The following is a 19,307-nucleotide window of genomic DNA, read 5'->3' on the forward strand; positions in this document are numbered from 1 at the left end:
TTTTCGTGGAAGTGTAATTCCGTCGTAATAGACTGAATCATAAATTTTGAACGCGTATTTGTTGGTAAAACATTCCATTTTGCTTCGAGACTAACCGCTGTACAATTTCAGACTGAAACTATTGTAAAACATGATAGGTCTTTAGGTATTTTTAGAAGGAAGTGTTTGGGTTTAGTTCAAATAAACGAAAAGTGGGCAACCAGGGGACTCATTTATAAATAACGAAGTTTTTATTGATTGTGTCTCGTACAGCACTTTTGTTGATAAAATGAAAGAATATCAAAATTCCTAAACTCTAAAAATTATACTGCAATCAGTTTTGTTAAAGCAAACATAAAAAATATATAAATTGTATTTCGTGTGCCTTATTAACCAGTAGCTATCCGAATAAATAAAATCCGTTTCAACTTTAACATCAACATTAAAATTTAAAATTTTAACTTCAGTCAAACAGCAACTATTTGTTCAATAGACTTCCTAACTCTGAAAAAAAAATCACTTTTCAACTACAAATCAGTACTGTCAGGCTCCTTCTTAACACTGACCGGCGGCGGGGGTGGCGGCTGCGTCGGTTTATTCAAACTCCGCGGCGACGGCGGCGTCTGCGCCAAACTCTCACTCAGTTCGATCAAATTCCCGTCCGATCTGGTCCGCACATGACTAGTTTTCTGATTACCGTTCAGTTTTTCCCCCAAATCGCCTAAATCCTCGTTCGACTTGCTCGCGTCCGATTTCTCCTGCCCTTTTATTGCTTTGGGTGGCAGCCCTGTTTTGCTGTTCGAATTAATATCGTCGAATTTGAGCGGCTGATGGCCCAGAAAACGCTCTTTTTCGGCGATCTTGTTGTCGTGGCCCGGCTGGAATTTCTCGTTACGGTTCTGGACGTTCACGTAGCTGGGCTGTTGCTTGTTTGCTAAGCTGTAGACCGAGCATTGGGTGCGGTGCAGGGTCGGGTCCAGGTCCATGCTGGGCCTCTTTGTGAGCGACGCGGGCCGTGCGGGCACCTGGAACATATTATTCACATCACAACTCAAATAGGTTAATTTTATTTATTTCATTACTTCTTAAACTTACTGAAAATACTAATCAAAATAAAATACAATATTTATTATTGACATTATACAGGATGCGCCAGAACTCGCGCCCCAGAGAAAATTTTCAATTAAGGTAAGATACCAGGAAATGAAAAAAATGTTTAAAAAATTCTATCTGTCAAAAAATTTTGACATTTGATATTTTTATATCTATTTAAGGATACTGATGATCTTGTATATGTTTTTTTACAATTATTTAGTAAAGGGACAAAAATTTTGCCAATAAAAGCCACAAATAACATTGAACAGAGTTACAATTTAGGATACAGCTTCCTTGTTTCCTCTTCTAGTAGTCTGTAGCAAAAAAACTTGGAAAATTATTTTTGCAATAGAAATAAATAGAGTCAAAGTGTAAATTTTAAGCCCTCTTAACTTCGAAATTTTTATAGATAATTTTTTTTAACATTTTTTCCATGTTCCTGGTATCTTACCTTATATGGCATTTTTCTCTGGGGCGCGAGTTCTGGCGCACCTGTATTAAAATAATAGTGCTAGTTTTTGAGGCAGAAACTCACTTCATTTAAGAGATTTGCAGAAACAAGTCAGAAAATCGTCGTTTTAGGTTTGAATTACGCTATTTGTGCAATACCTTCTTTCTGAACCAGAAATTTACTTTATTTTACCAAAACAGGCCATAAAATTAAAGTTTAATGAGCGGCTAATTAAGCAAATCGTTTAATGAGCGGCTAATTAAGCAAATCCTTTAGTTCGTAAAAAGGGCTAAGTGCTAAGTACGAATATTAAAATAAGATTTGCAGGGTAAAAAATAATAATGCTAAGTCAAACCCATGCGCAAGAATATTATAGATTATTTATATTAATTATTGTATCTATTATAGAATATGTATTATTTTACTGAACAAAAATATTTGATGTTTAAGTACAGTACCATGCATTTAATTTGCCTACATTTCTTTTCGATTTGTTTTGTAACCACTTTCTGTAGAAATAAAAAAGCTTAATTATTTTCATCTAGCGTTTAGTATTTTTACTTAGGAAATGTACTTAGCATTTAGTTTAATAACTGAGCGTCTAATTTTTTCCCGTAAAAAAAGCATTTCATGAATTGTTACAAAACGAATTATAATTACAATGATTGGAAAAACATTAATTTGTTTTTGAAATAACTTCAGATGAAAAGTATTTTACAAAAACGACCAAACAAGTTTCGTACAAACATTTTCCATGTATAAATTCACTTAATATTGTATAAATAATATAAAATAAATGTAATATAATAAACCATTATTTATAAGGGCCAGTTTCATAACAACCGAATTTAAAAAGAAATTTAGAGTTAATGTTGGTTTATATGAAGTTTTTGTCAACAAATCCGTAGTAATCAGCATATTCTAAAAAACATTTAATTTAGTGCTTCTTTAAATTCGATTATCAAAGTGGCTCTAAGTAAAATGTCATCTGGTACGAAAAATTGACTGCTGTGTTTATTCCAAGAAAAAACGGAGAAAGGCAATTATTATTACATTTTTCGTTTTTGCCTTTTTAACCCTTTACTTCTCATTAATTGTTTAAGATATCAAAAAATAGGTTTTCAATTATGCTGTTTAAAAATCTTTGTATGGCGCTGTAAAAAACATTAAAGCAATAATACAGGGCGATTCAGATAAGATAATGAGTTTGACGATCTGGCGATGCAACCCAAAAAACAAATTTCATTTACGCCTTTGATCCAATTTAAATTAGGATTTGCAAGTTGAATCCAAGTTATCATCTTATGTCACTCTGACATTAGTGCCATTCAGTTCTCGCGGAATGATAGAGAAATTAGAATAGTCTTTTCGATATAAACCCAACACAAAATGTATGAAAGAATAAAACATTAAAGGTAGGCAAACAGTTTATTTATAAATCATAAATTGCTTGTCAAAGCACTGTCAAAGCAACATAAGATAACTTTGATTGCAAATGCAAATCGTAATTAAAATTAGATCAAGACGTAAATGAAATTTGTTTTTTGGGTTGCATTGCCAGAACGTCGGGCTCATTATCTTATCTGAATCACCCTGTATTTCTTCAAAATTGAAAGTATGTAAATACAATTAAATTTTTTTTATCTTATAGTCTGTAGAAAGTGACATTCATTAAGCAATGAAAAACTTCCCCCGTACTCTTTAAATACAGGGTGTACGGAAAGTCGCGCACCTCCGTGACACTGTATCATCGGGCGGGGCCGTGACAAGATAAATGTTAAAAAAATTATAAGAATTTCGAAGTTGTGAGAGTTTAAATTTTGAATTTTGACTCTTATTTATTTCTGTTGGAATGATAATTTTCCAAGTTTTTTGCTACAGGCTATTAGAAGAGGAAACAAAGAAGTTGTATCCTAAATTGTAACTCTGTTTAATGTTATTTGTGGCTTTTATTGGTAAAATTTTTGTACCTTTACTAAATAATTATAAAAACACATACAAAATCAAAAAAAAAACATTAAAAAGGCAAAAAAAATATGTCAAATGCCAAATTTTTTGACTAATAAAATTTTTTAGTACTCTAGAGGACCACCCAATTACTCCCTTTCAAGGAGGTGCGCGACTTATCACGTGAACTTTTGGAAAACCAATCAATTTGAAGAAAAATTGCAAGGATCACCTTTTGAAAAAAAAACAATAATGTAATTAAATTATGCAAAATTATATAAACCTCTGGTTTGGCGGCGATGATTTCGGGCCGACGAAGCGTCACTTCGGCTATTTCCGGCTGCTTAAGATCAATCTTGATCGAGGAACTTCGTTTGACTCCGGTGTCGATCGAGCGCGGCGCTGCGATCGGTTTCTGACACACGCCGTCTTGTACCAGCGAATGCGTGATTGTTGTTTTAAAGTTTTTATTATCACATGCGTTTTGTGCTACGACTGGCTGTACAGGTTTGGCTTTAGACACTTGGACAGGAGTCGCCGGTTCGGTTATAACCTTATGAGCGACCGTTTTGCTACTATCTAAATTGACTAGAGGCGGTGGTTTGATCACTTCCGGTTTGTGCGTTTCCTCTTGAGATAAACTCATTTTTCTATCGTCGGTGTTTACGCCGATTGAAGTTTTCGGTTTCGGGTTCTCTCGTGGTTTTTGAGGACGGTTTAGGGTGGAGCTGCCCGAGGGATACGACGACGACATTGAATTTTTCTCGTTTTGGACGAGGTCTTGGTCGGTCCGGGCGAAGTTATTCGGAGGGCCAGGGGCTGGGGTCTTCTTTTTCCTCGAACTGGGTTTGGGGCTCTCGCTTACAGAGATATTTTCAGTGCTTGCGTTTAAGTCAATCGTCGATCGGGTGAATCCCCCTTCATCATCAAACCACGAAAAAGTCACAAATTTACTAACGTCTTCAGGAAACAAAGTATGGACTTCTTTAATAAAAAGCTCGACAAGCATGCTACTAGCTGCACAATTCCCCATATTCATTGCCTCTTCTTTATCCCACAGCAAATTCGGAGCGACCACAATTGCAATATTGGACGAACTCATTTTATTTTGGGGATGCCGAGACAACTCCGATAAAAATTGAATCAAAAAAGCTAAATTATCACGATTTTCGCGAGGTAAACTCGCGATTAGACCTTTGACTATATCCAGTCTTTCGCTTTCGGGTTTTTGCATCGACTGCAACCACTCATTGTAAAGCTTTGACGTTAGAAGAGGATCGGGTAATTCCCGGAGGTACATTTTAAGAGCGCTGGCCAAGACATGCATGTCTTGATACTCCGGGATGAGTTTCGGGGAAAAACAGCCTGAATCTATCGACGATTTTAAACGTTTGACGCGAGACATACTGCCGGCGATACGGAAAAGACCCTCTTCGTGAAGACCGTGTTTTTGGAGAAGGGTGATACAAATTTCTAAAGGAAGAGCTATTTTTTTATTAGTGACTCGAAGGTGGTCTTGAAGCGGAATGCCGTAGACACGTTTCACGGAACTGTCACCTAAAAATAAGGAAACATTAGGAAATTACGCAAATGAAAACGATGATTTATGGTCTTGTCCAAACACAAAACTGCAATATCAGTTTTCCGGAATTTGTAAAAATAAACAAACGGATAACGATATAAATACATGAGTAATTTGACCAATAAACAGTTACACGATTTTCTTAATTTAACATTTCTTACGTTACACACATACGAGATGCAGCAGAAATATTTTCCATTATAATAACGATCATGCTTAAATAGTTCGCTAAGTAGTTACGGTATAATTACAATTTTAGTATTTCCATACAGTTCCAATGATTAAATCAATGAGTCCGATAAAATTTCTAATTAAAGTGGTCTATGACTTTGAAATTAAGTTAGCAACAATGAGTAAAAAAACAAGGCAGAAAAACGTAAAATGAGATGTATTTCGGTTCGTTCGATTTAGTCAGTTTTTCACCTCTTTTGTAACATTTGTAGCTGAAATTTTAAAAAAATGGAAAAAGTGAGTGATTTAAAATTGAATCAAATGGAGTTTCTTGTACTCCTGTGGACGTCCTAGGATCCACCTAAGAAACAGTTGTGACCGAATTGTAATCAAAATCTTTTTTTTTCGTATCTTTTCACAATAAAAATAATAACATGATCGCAAAATTTCGGAATATAGTTTTTTAAAGGCAAAATCGGGATGGAACAACATGCCAACATTAAAATGTATCAAAAAGCGAAAAAATGATAAAAAATTGAGTTTTCGATGAAACAAAATGCCCTTTTTGGCCCAAAACCATCTCACAAATTAAATGCCCTACGACTAAAAGTTTTAAATCTACCCGACAATTTTTGATAAATTTCGCGATTTTTTAATTTTGAAAATATGGAGACGAAAAAAATTAAAACCTACATCGGTTGAAAATTTTAATGTTAACATGGAACACAATAACAAGTTTGCCTATACATTCAATGTTTCCAACTTAATTTCAAATTTATAGGCTAATATAACTTAGATCAAAAATTTAATTCAAACAAAAACGTAAAAAAAATCCCAATATACAGGGTGCGCCAGAACTCGCGCCCCAGAGAAAAATGTAAGATAGCAGGAATACGGAAAAAATTAAAAAAAAAAAAATTTCTATAAAAATTTCGAAGTTATGAGAGTTTAAAATTTGCACCTTGACTTATTTCTGTTGGAAAAATAATTTTCCAAGTTTTTTTACTAGTCTATTAGAAGAGGAAACAAAGAAGCTGTATCCTAAATTGTAACTCTGTTCAATGTTATTTGTGGTTTTTATTGGCAAAATTTTTGTACCTTTACTCAATAATTGTAAAAAAAAAACATATACAAGATTATCAGTATCATTAAATAGACATAAAAAAAATGTCAAAATTATTTCACAGATTTTAAACATTTTTTTCATGTTCTTGGTAACTTATCCTACTTGAATTTTTTCTCTGGGGCGCGAGTTCTGGCTCACCTGTATACTATCTATCAGTTTAACAGTAATATTTAGGGAAAGAATTTTAAGTTAGAAGCTTTCTTCTATCAGTGCAAAATTTTTATTACATGCACACTTTTCAGTGAAATTAAAAAACAAACTAAGTGGTTTGAAAATTGGATGTTTGTGGGAGTAGTTTAAAATAAAATTATTGCAAATTTGTGATTTTTGTTTGACATAATTATGTACATACTAATATTCTAATTGATATTTTCTAGAAATTTTTTATTAGTGTATAATGGAAAAACCATGAAACAAAAGAGAGATTTTTATCAAATTTAGCTTGCGACATATCAAATTGTGTTGATGCTTCATGTCCCGTTATTACAATTTTTCTATATTTTTCAAATTTCATACATTTAAAACCAACTCACCTATTTGTTTTTCTAACTCAGGAATCACACTTTCAAGATGCTTTAAGGCACTATCGTGATACGCTCTTTGACATTTCAGTATTTGCAACATGTACCCGGCCAAGTCGTTTTCTTTCGCTAATAAACTAAACATTTCGTAAGCTAAGGCGTCTCTACTTTGTTCCACTTTGTAATCGGCTTCTTCCATATCATCCCTCAAAGCTTCTTTTTTCGTGGCCTGCAAAGTTGTCAATAAAAAATACCCAGTGACTTGAAAACGACGCAACTCACATGATACCTATTACTGGCAGAGTCTTTGTCTAAGATATATTTAGAAAGATTGCGTTTCTGTTTCAGAATATTATGAAAATCGGAATCTAGCAACAACTGTATAGGAGCACTGACTAAATCCTCAACTTGTTTCTCATGATCGGCGTATTCCCTCGCCAAATCCTGCTCCGCCATTGCACACTTTTTAAGCGTGGCACAAAATAAGACATTAGGAAGCTCTTGGAGGTCCCCTTGTTCATTTTTTCGAGTACTTTGCTCGAAAAACACAGATGCCAAGTGATGTTCAATACTCTTTTTCTAGAATCGTCAATAAATCAGTTGTTTTGATAGACAGACAGGTGACTTACAACTCGTTTGTCGATGTCATTATTTTGACCAGAATGGGGAATCCGTTTGATGATCGCAGATAGTGCCGTTCGTAAGTATTCGATTTTCTGATCAGCCACTTGAAGTTCTTCATTATTTAAAACTTCGCTTTTGTCGGCCCTGAAACATGAATCCGCGGTTAAATTGTTGCCTTAATTTGGACACAATGCGATAAGAGATCATTATATTGTTGAATAAATTGTTCTAGTTAAGAATTCAAAAAGATTCGAAGGTTGAGGTTTTCATAACCTCAAAATATATATTTTGTTTCAATTGTTTTGAAATAGATTACTTGATGCTGATAAACACAGGTGATAAACATTGCGATTTAGGGGATTTTTGGTTTGTCATTTTTTTTTGGAAAAATCTCACCTGAGGAAAGTCTGGTCGGCGAGTTGTTTGACTCGGAAAAATTGCTTCTTCATTATAAAACTTTAAATAAATTCGATATTTAAAATTGTAGCCGATAATGTACCACAAGGAATTATTATTAACTTTTACGTGATGAGATCATATTATGATAGAGAAGGCAAATATCACTTTCCATTTCACGTAAACAAAAGTGTATTTCAACGCCGACTTTTCACTCGATTACGCCGATAACCACACTTTTTGTCATTATTGCAGCAGTTCACAGACGTCACAAATTATTAACAAATGTTAAAATATCAATTAATCATCATTGGTTATGCGACATAAAAAAGACCAACACGACCACATCACTTTCTATTACTGGGGCACCGCCACTGGCCGATCGTATACCACGAAAAATGGTCGGCTCCACTCGACGTGCGCGCACAGATTATTATTTTAACAGAATTTCTTTTATTTTCCCCACAAAGCGATTCATAAAACGCGATTTTCACATTCGTGATTGTTGTCGATTGCGGGAGGAGATGTTATTAACATTTTTTTATGGCGGCTGATGAATAACAAAAGAGCGAAGCGGAACCAACGCGCCAATTTTTAAATTCAGACCGATGTGGCATTTACACAAAACTTCTCAGAATTTGATTGGGGCCTTTTATCTAAAGTTTCAATATTTTTTGTTTATTTTCGATAAATGATATATTTGTTAATTTGATAAGAAAGTTATGAGGTTTATGGGTGTCAACTGATACGTAGTATAATTATTATTGAAAACGAACACGAATATGTTATAGCAAATTAAAAGTAATAGTTTAACGAGCTGTTACGGATTTTCTAATATTAAAAAGAAATTATGAGTTATTAAAGGGTATTTTATTTCGATTGGTAATGAGGCAATTTTCATGAAATTTCACCAAAGTGTGATGGCTTCAAACAGTGACAGCTCGTAGGAAGGGTGGCAGAATCAGAGTTATCCAAATACAGAACGTTTTATTTATATACATATAGTTTTAATAATTATTTATTACTATTTTAGAGGCATTGATAAATACAGAATATTCAGAAATAAGTTACAGTCGCGATTGAAATGGTAAAAACCTACGCCACTGGAAAGTTAACAATTTTAAATCCTTTGCAAAGAATCCGTTTCTTGCATCTTTAACAGAAGTGATTTGAAGTTTAGAAATTCTAGTATAGCTGCAATGTTCTCTAAACCTAAAGGTTTCAAAACTTTTTTTGTGTTATTTAAAATTTTATTTGAAAACTTATTTTATTTTATTTCCATTTTAGGTGAGTCGACTAGGTCAGGTTAAGTTAATTATGTATTATTACTAATTTTCTTTAAGTTTGACGATTTAATTTATTAAAAAAAAAGGATTTTTTTTAAATCCCATTTTTTGTTAAAACACATTTTTCATTAGGCTTTCTGACAGTACATCATTTATGTATATGTCGGTATACTATATTTTTAAACACCTTTTTCTTCTATTTATTCTTTACTTAGCTTCTCGAAAGTTTTAAAACTATAGTACTTTAATTTGTCTGTTTTTTTTTTTCTGAGAACCTTCTGTATTTAGTGGTTTACAGGTTTGTTGCATTGTATTAAAGTGTCTATTTTCCGTTGAATTATACAGTATGTCCCTAGATTGAGTTTACAAGAGAAAAAGTTTATCTATAATTTTATGCCAAAACTGCAAGGGAAAACATTTTTTGCTTCATCTGAATCTAGCAAATCTGTAGTTAAAACTTTATTACTCTGACTCAAGTGGAAAGAAAAGTTCATTTTTGTCTTGATTTTCTACTTGGAATAATTTTTATCTGCTTTTTAAGTCCTATCACATTGGTGGTTTTATTTTTTTGACAACGGAAAATGAGATAAAAAATAAAGTCATTTTTAACAAGAACTATTATTATTCAATTAATGAATTAATTGACAAAGTGATATTAAATAAATAAAACCGCCAATGTGCTGGGACTAAAAAAGCAGAGAAAAATTATTCAAAGTCCAAAATCAAGAGAAAAATGAACTTTTCTTTTCACTGAATCAGAATAATGAAGTTTTAATTACAGATTTCCTCATTTCAGATGATGCAGATGATGTAAAATCAAAGATTTTTGTTTTCCTCTTGTAAACTCAATCCGGGGACATACTGTGCATAATACCTAAATTTCACAATTAATATTTTTTTTTACAAAGACAGCAGGACTGTATGACAATAAACAATGAAAAAATAGATTGTTCAAATCTGCTAGTGTTGTTTTTATCTTAATTTTTCAATAAAGCCAAAAATACTTATAAATTGAAGCAATTATATTCACACTATAAAATTATTTAAAAACAATAATGACAAATAAAATATAATAAATAATAATAGTCAAAGAAATATATTGCTATGAACAGTTTTGTTAAATAATTATAAAACAGATAATTACTAATAAGATGAATAAAATTCTAAGTCAATCTCATTCAACTTTTCGTCATTCATATTAGAAAAAAAAACACTTTGAGAAAAAATATGCTTCCGCTTCCATTGAACTTTTCATAATGTTTTTCTGTATAAAATAGTAAAGCTTTTTGGCTCTAAATTTGTCAATATCGTCCAGTTGTAACATAGATTCATTTATAAGAAAATCAAATGTTTTCAACTTATTTTTGTCAGAGTGTGGCGATAGAAATGGTAACGTGGTGTATGTTTATGACAATAATATAAACATTTTTTTTAATTAATAAAATATTATTATTGTATTTATTATTTAATTATTGTGCTTATTATAAACCACAAAGAATTAAATATTTATTTGCTAATCAGCTAAATATCTATCATTTGTGATACTTAAAGTGAAACATTTTAGCAAATAGTTAATTCTAATCATGTTGATGCATTTTATTTTTCAACTCTTCGTTTCACTCAGGTTCCAGACAGAAATTATTGAAGTATTTTTTATGGTGGCTAGAGGACCAGTTATACTACGATGTATTAACTAAAGTCTAAACAATATTACTTTATCAACATTTTTTATTTAACAATAGTAAACACAAATAACATGTACGCATTTTTCAAAAATGAAAACGTACATATTAGTACTTAGTAAATTGTTAGTCGTACTGTATTTGTTATAGTAAGAAATAAGCGACAGGAAATGGGAATCCCCCAAATATGGTAATGACATCGCTCATCAGTTCCATCTCATTGAATTATCTAGGAGTACCTACTTTCTATATACTTACTTATAAAATCGAACAACAAAAATATTTATTATTATAAAAATATAATTGTGATTTTTTTTTTTTAATTTTTCAGTAGCAACACAAATTAAAATTTTCTTTTAGAAATAAAAAAAATAAAATAACATTTAATTACTTTTTTGTTTAAACTGAAAACCCAAATAAACACCAAACCTGCAATTATAAACAATTCCGTTACCTGAATCGAACAATTTGGGCCCCATTACGCCAGTCAATCACCGAAATTTATTATCAGTATTATAACACTGAGGCTACGTCCGCAAGACGGCAGCACTGGAGCCGAGAGCACTATCCGCATTATAAAACCATTCGCAATCAGAATTTTCAAACCAGACACACAATCAGAACGAAAGTGAATGTTTTAAGTTGAATTTTCATTTCCAGTTTGAAAGAGAGAATGGCGTTCGACCGACGTTTGTTCAACGTGGTCCTTCTGGGCCTGGCTTTCATGCTGATTTTTACCGCCTTTCAGACCATGGGCAACATACAGGTAAGTCAATATGTTTATTTCTTCGTAAAAATAATAAACCTGTATTGTGCAAAAGCATCTGATTAGAAAGTTTGGCGCTTTGTGGTCTTGAACTTGCGCAAGTTTCAAGTTCGTCTCAATAATTGTTAACAGTAAACATGAAGGCCGAATTCCGGTTTGTTGATAAAGGAATTCATACAAACGCACACTCCTACTGCAGATTTATATTTAGTTATGTCCCACCCGGAGTTTCCGGTGTTCAAAATAAACGTGCCTCCGGCAATCTTGAATAAGAATAAATTACCAGTAATTGCTCGTAAACATTAGAAATTGTTCCAATAAATATTTTAAAAGTTGATTCTATTGGCGCGAATATCTTATCGATAATATTCCAGTGCTTATGGACTTTAATTAATCTGTAACAACGGCTGAGATGTTGTTTGCGTAATTCTACAGATAAAAGAGATGTTTATCGGCTATTTTTGCGAATATCAATTGGGTTTTCCGTAATTGTCGTGCAAGATAATGAAGATTTTTATTTTTACTACATTATTGCTTCTCAAATTTTACTTCAGTGAAGATTTTTCAAGAGTTGGATAAGAGTCCACTCAATGAAAAATTGTCTTATTATCATCTTTTCAAGTGAATTTTTTTAAGGCAATTAAAATTAATACCATCGCATCAGATTAGCCTGAGATTTCAAAATTAAGTTTGCGAAAATGCATAGAATGGGGACGATTTGCTATACAAAGTGCGCCAGAACTCGCCAAAATGGTACGATACCACTAGAAGCATGAAAAAAATATTTAAAATATCCTATTTATAAAAATTTTAATGTTATGAGAGTTTAAATTTTGTACTTTGATTCTATTTATTTTCTGTTGGAAAAATAATTTTCCATGTTTTTTTTGCTACAGGCTATTAGAAGAGGAATCAAGGAAGCTATATCTTAAATTGTTACTCATGTTTTTATGTTATTTGTGGCTTTTATTGTTAAAATTTTTGTATCTTTACTAAATAATTATAAAATGCATACAGGGTGCGCCAGAACTGGCGCCCCAGAGAAAAATGTCACTTAAGGTATCAAAGATATCAGGAATATTGAAAAAAAAATTTTTATCTATATTAATTTTGACACTATTTATTTCTGCTGGAAAAATGATTTTCTAAGTTTTTTTGCTACAGACTACTAGAAGAGGAAACAAGGAAGCTGTATCCTAAATTGTAACTCTGTTCAATGTTATTTGGGCTTTTATTGGCAAAATTTTTGTACCTTTACTAAATAATTGTAAAAAAACATATACAAGATCATCAGTATCATTAAATAGACATAAAAAAATGTCAAAAGTCAAAACATTTTTTCCATGTTCCTAATACCTTATCTTACTTAAAATTTTTCTCTGGGGCGCCAGTTCTGGCGGACCCTGTATACAAGATCATTAGTTTAATAAACATAAAAAATGTCAAATGTGAAATTTTTTTGACAGATACAATTTAAAAAAAAATCCATGTTCTTGGCGTCTTCTCTTACTTGAAATTTTTTTTTGGGTCGCGAGTTCTGACGCCCTATACGTATCATGTTCCTACATCAATGTCGTCAACTTAATTTTTTAAATCACAGGCAAATTACTTGAAAAGTGATTGTAGTTTAATAAGACAACAAAAGTTTTACGGACAGTTTAAAAATCGAGGTCATAGTTTAATAGACCGAGATTTTTAAACTATAAAACTGTTGTCTTAAAAATTTTTTCCTACATTGACATTGGATCACAAATGTTGCTAAATTAAGAAATTGTTGTAAAGAAATATGTCAAAATAATGTCAAGATTGGCAAAATGCCAAGATAAGTGTATTTTATGTACTTTTAAAAAACGATGTGATTGACGACGTATTTTATAGAAGCTTAAATATTAAGATATTAAAGTTGGAAAAAATGACTTGTAAAGGAATTTTTTTCTTTGATAAACACTTAATAAAATGGTGTCACCCTATTTTAATCACTCTTTTCTTTTATTTTGTTTTACTATAACAAGTGTTATCAATATGTGAGATTATTTCTGTAAAAGATTATTGCGAATGTGATAAATATAAAACGTTAACACTTTTATTATTATAAAATATTGCTCTAAAATAATAAAACAAATTATTACAAATAATGATAAGCTTATTTAAGAAAATTACGTCAAGGCGGGTGTATGCTTTTAATTTCACTTTTATTATAAAATAAAAGTAATAATTTTAACAACATGCAGGCACCTACGTAATAATTCGATAATTTTAATTTTGTTCCACTTTTACTGAAACGATTCTTGTTTTCGTCGCATAATAAGTAAATATTTATCTAATTGTGGAAATATTTTGTTTTCGTGAGTTAATCAATCTTTTAATCGACACATCTAATCTGTGATGGGTGGATTCACGCTTTTAATTATTTTCATTATTTACGCAATGATTTTTGGAGAAATATTCAACAAATGCAAAAATTGCGCAAATAATGTTACGATGATTTGAATTTATAATTTTGAAAAAGTAAATTCAAGGCAAAAAAGTTATTTTGTGTTTTTTTACAATTACTTGTTAGTTATTTGTGTCAACTTGTTTATTGATACTAAGTGAAATCTTCACAAATTTTATTTTTGTGAACTACTTATACTTGACATTGGATGATTATTGGCCATTTTTTCATAAAGTTGATAACTTAATAATAATGTGTGTCAAGATGCAAGTTTATCATCTTTGCTTATTTTGTTAGAGGAAAAGTATGTCTTGGAGAAAACTGTGATTGTGTTATGAAGTGTAAAATCAGAGAAAAGAAATTTAGTCACAATTACTATAGTAATATGCCGATTCTTAACCTTTTGGAGGTTGGGAAATTTGTCATTACATCCTGTGGTCGGAAAGTAATTTATGCAAGAATATCAAATTTACGAGTTTATCAATTATCAAAAACTTTATTTGTTTGTATAGAAATATGTCATTGCATCAACTTGGACAAAAAAACTAATATTTTGTGAATGTTTGATTTGATTATGAATAATATAGTACATATACAAATCTTGATGCAAATGTCATTTTTAGATTTTTTTTAGATTAAAAACGTTTTATTATAGTTTAATTGTTATCTTTAAAGCTATAGCAATGACTGAAAATCTATTTTGTCAATAATAATAATTATCAAACCTAATCAGATAATTAAAAAATTCCTTTTTGATAAATGAAAAGAAAAATGGGAGAAGGGTCTTTCGAAACTTGATAAATAGGAGTCAATGTTATTATCTTGATCTCTCTCAACAATAAGTTTTTGTAACCTTGTAATGCCCTTTGATCCATTTAATAATTGCTAAAAATAATTCAAAATCTTGAAAAAAAATATTTCTCATCTTCCCACAAAATGATGTTGCCCTCATTCGACTTATCTCAAAAAGTTATTGACACAGTTTGCATCAGTGCTAAAATCTGGATAACCTTTCGCATCTCATTTTTTTTGAAATAAATAAATACGAAATACTATTTTATTTAAATTACATGTGTGGGCTTACAAGCAGATGGAAACTGGTGCAACGAAAGTTTAAAAAGTACATAAAAAATTACAGAGTTGACATTTCAAGTGGTGATAAAAATTTAAATTGGGAAGAAAGTAAATTACTTGCTACAGATTTTCGTAATGGGGCTGTTAAATTAAATATCGCCAACCTTCGTCTATATCATCATTTCTTTAGCATTTTTTCTTAACTCGTCAATTGGATAAATGTCAATAAATACAGAACTGGTTCTTTCAATGAAATTAGCACACTTTTGATTTATTTATTGTAAATAATTTTTGTGGATTATTAATAAATGTACAGAGTCGGTTACGGTTATGGAAGTTTTGTTAGATTGCTATGACGCAAGAAAATAAATGCATTTTTGAATAATTTTTTTAAATTCTAATGATGCGGTTTGCTTAGGCTTAGGCACTGTCGTGATTATTTGTTTTTTATTAATTCTTAAGTTTTGTTACGTAGAATTTGATAGTGTAAAGAGATAAATTGTGTGATCAAGAACTGCTGTTTCAGTTGGCAATAAAAAATTCTACTTGCAATTGGCAAGATTCTTTTGTACTTTTTGCCCACTCTGATTGTTGACACTTATGGCAGAAACTTCAAATTTTATGGTTTTTATTATTATTATTATTTTTTCACTAGAATGTTGAATTTTTATTGGGATAAATAAACATCAGAAAAAACTACTGGAACATTACCTTCAAAAAGTTTAACAGAGTAACAGAAAAAATTAACAATTGCAAATGCATCAAAAGAACCTTCTTAAAATTTTTATTTTTATTTTTTACTTCTTGGAACAAAGTTGAAAAGTTTATTATCATCTATGAATTTATTTATTTTGATCGAGCGTCTATTCCAAAAAATTGCTCACAATAAACACAATCAAAAAATTGCTCACAATCAACTTTGATCAAAAAATAAGTATTGTCATATCTCGAAAAATAATAAAATTATGGCTTGGAGCGGTTTTTATTATTCAGCTTATATAAAATTTTACTTTGATCATTAAAAAAAATTAAAAAAATTAAAAAATCTTTAAATACAGCAATGTTCCGGAAAACAAAAATACCAATTACCGAGGTTATTTTAAACCAAAGCTAGTGGAGCAAAATGAAAATTGCCCCCATGTTGTGGTTCCACATAACCTCAAGATCCAAATTTTAACCATGCTTTAGTTATTTATTATTTCACTAGACGATAAAAGACTACTTTATCTACTGAAGTTAGTTGATAAAATCACTCTTTAACATTGAGTACAAAATAAAGTCTATTTATTGCTTGAAAATGATAACGGCCGTTATCAAAACGTTGCATGAAACAATAAAAAATTTAATTTACAATCTGATCTTTTATTTTCATAATAAATCGAAACAATAATACTAATGTTTATAATTAAAAAAAAATAAAAATGTAGGTAGTTAATAAAAGTCTTTTTCATTTTTGTATGCATCTCTTAAATCGTTAATTCCTCCAATGAAAATGCCCTCGGCTCCTTCAGTCGCCTCTGGCGTTACCTACATTCTCGGGATTAAAATTATTGATACATAAATGATTATTTCATTGATACATAAATTACAAATAATACCTACATTTATAATAACATTTTCAAATAAAATATTGTGACAAGTTATAAAGGAAGATTAAAGTATAAATTTTTGTGAACCAAGGCTAAACAATGCTTTTATTAAAAAAATAATTGTGCCTTATTTTATAGTAATTGATGGTAGGTGTATAAAACCAGTCATTAATTTACTATATTTTAAATAAGATTAAAATATAAAAACGAAAAGTTGTAGCTCAAAATTCATTTTACTAAAAAACTAAACTCAAAACGTATTTTTTGGTTGGGAAACAAATGAGAGGTGTGACGACTACGTCATTTCAACTTATCAGGTATTAATAAAAAAAAGATAATGTTTACATTAATCCATTATTTCGATACAAAGACTTTGGCCAAAAAGATTTTTATCAAAAATATTGTATTTTGTCATTATGAATCAACATACCTGCGTATAAATACTATTATCGGTAAAAATAATCTGATTCATTATTTTCAATCAAAATTAGTTTTTGTGATGAAAGATTATGGCACAAAATTTGAGATTTGATTTTTTGCAGAAAACCATCATTGAGAGTATAAAGCAAGACAATGAAAAAAAGAACGATACGAGTTTTCAAGGCGATGGCTACGTCAGTCTTTCAATCATTTATGCTGTGATGTCTATACTAAACTGGGCAGCCCCTTCTGTCATAAGTGTGATAGGTCCGAACTTTGCTATGTTATTCGGGGGAATCACCTACGTGTAAGTCCCAAGATGCGACTTGGTTCCCCAAATTCTAACATAATTGTAGTCTCTTCATTATGTCGTTTCTCATTCCTCGAACGTGGCTTCTGTATTTGGCCAGTGTTATCATAGGAACAGGCGCTGCTGTCATATGGACGGGACAAGGCAACTACCTCACATTAAATTCCACACAGGCGACGGTATCAAGAAATTCCGGCATTTTCTGGGCAATGCTACAACTAAGGTCAGCGTTTTATTATTCCCAACTAGTACTTTCTACAAGGCTGATTTTTATAGCATGTTTATTGGAAATCTCTTCGTCTATTTCAAATTCAAAGGCTTGGATTCGATTGATGTAGATACCAGAAATATGGTCATTTGGACTTTGAGCGGGATTGGAATTGCTGGACTTGTGGTCATGGTGCTTCTTCCTCGGCCGAAAAAAACATCCCAAATTGATATACCGGACGAAGTCCAGCAAACACCCCTCGAGGCGCTAAAAGGCGCTGTCAAGTTGTTCTTCACCAAAGACATGCTCCTTCTCTCCATCACATTCTTCTACACAGGTTTGTACCCGTTTTAGAAATAAAACTTGAATCATTTTATTATATTTCACAGGTATTGAGTTGGGTTTCTTCAGCGGAGTCTACAGTTCATGCATCGGCTTCACTCAGAAATTTTCCAATCCCAAGGAACTCGTCGGCCTCTCTGGTATTTTGATCGGTCTTGGAGAAGTCCTCGGAGGGGCAGCGTTCGGCATTTTGGGTTCCAAGACCATCAAATGGGGTCGCGATCCCATCGTTATTGCAGGATTTATAGTCCACGTTATCAGCTTCTTCCTCATTTTCCTCAACTTGCCCAACAATTCTCCCTTCTCGGACACCACAGACGGGGCTATCATCACAAGTAGTCCCGAATTGGCCATCTTCTGTTCCTTCCTCCTTGGTTTTGGAGACTCGTGCTTCAACACACAGATTTACTCCATTTTGGGGGGTGTTTATTCAAATAATAGCGCATCAGCGTTCGCTATTTTCAAATTTACACAATCAGTGGCGGCTGCGATTTGTTTTGGGTATTCCACCGGTTTGATTTTGTATGGCCAGTTGGGGATTCTTCTCGTTTTGGCCATTTGTGGCACCGCTAGTTTTGTCATGGTTGAATGGAAAGTGAAGAAAGAAGCACTCGCTAAAAGTGTTCACGACAATGCAAGCAGTGAAGGGAGTGAAAAAGCCGCTTTTTAATGTCTTATGAGTATTTATTTATCTTTTATACATAAAATTTTTCCCTGTGTAACAAGTATTGCTTCTAAGAAGCTTTCTCTTAGTTCAAGTGGTAACAAACAAAGTTTCCTTTAATAATCTGTGATGGAACGAAGTGAGACTGATGAACCAATTGTATTTTGTTGCCATTCCTTAAATTATATCAATTGTTAATGACTCTTGTAAATATTATGTATATTTTAGTGTGTCACAGAGTGTAAATATGTTTTTATGGAATCTGTGATAAAAATCAGGTTTTGGTAATTTTAACAGACTTGCGAGATTTTAAAATGTAACAAATCGTTGTATATTTTAAATGTACCATAAAATTTATTCAATATTGACGTTTTTTTATTATTTACAATAGAAAGTAAAAATAAATGAGTGTTTAGGCAACTAGGAGTGCCACAGGGAAGTGTTGGTTGCATAACCACTCAATATTCTTTTTAATTGGAAATAGCAAAACATTTTTTTTGCACTATATGTATATGAGCAACAACATTTTTTGACCTTAAAGAGCTTGATAGGTTTTTAGAAAAGCATCTGTTGACTGCAATTAAGTTTACTGCCTTGCTGTAGTCTAAATCCGTTACAAACACAATAAAAGCGACACTTA

At 31.6% G+C, this 19,307-nt stretch overlaps 2 protein-coding genes across 3 annotated transcripts; one reads left to right on the forward strand and one right to left on the reverse strand.

Annotated features, from left to right (window-relative positions):
* Positions 1–208: 208 nt before the first annotated feature.
* Positions 209–8,300, reverse strand: LOC123014134 (SH3 domain-binding protein 1-like). Of its 2 annotated transcripts, none has more exons than XM_044413045.1 (6): positions 7,893–8,300; positions 7,505–7,640; positions 7,155–7,451; positions 6,885–7,101; positions 3,756–5,029; positions 209–1,004 (listed from the first exon to the last, which is right to left on the reverse strand). In XM_044413045.1, exons 1-6 carry the CDS (start codon positions 7,943–7,945, stop codon positions 507–509), a joined length of 2,475 nt encoding a protein of 824 aa, XP_044268980.1. In that variant the 5' UTR covers positions 7,946–8,300; the 3' UTR covers positions 209–506. The 2 variants fall into 2 exon arrangements, with proteins under 2 accessions (XP_044268980.1, XP_044268979.1); XM_044413044.1 differs by having other exon boundaries at positions 7,502–7,640; positions 7,893–8,298.
* A 3,151-nt stretch (positions 8,301–11,451) lies between these two features.
* LOC123014349 (UNC93-like protein MFSD11) lies at positions 11,452–19,035 on the forward strand. Its single transcript, XM_044413408.1, has 5 exons — positions 11,452–11,626; positions 17,266–17,450; positions 17,500–17,676; positions 17,730–17,998; positions 18,051–19,035. The coding sequence occupies exons 1-5, from the start codon at positions 11,534–11,536 to the stop codon at positions 18,671–18,673; spliced, it is 1,347 nt and encodes a 448-aa protein (XP_044269343.1). The 5' UTR covers positions 11,452–11,533; the 3' UTR covers positions 18,674–19,035.
* Positions 19,036–19,307: the final 272 nt, after the last annotated feature.

Source organism: Tribolium madens, unplaced genomic scaffold (assembly GCF_015345945.1).
Source record: "Tribolium madens isolate multiple individuals breed KSU strain unplaced genomic scaffold, Tmad_KSU_1.1 Scaffold_97;HRSCAF=244;Tcas5.2_LG3a, whole genome shotgun sequence".
NCBI lineage: Eukaryota > Metazoa > Arthropoda > Insecta > Coleoptera > Tenebrionidae > Tribolium > Tribolium madens.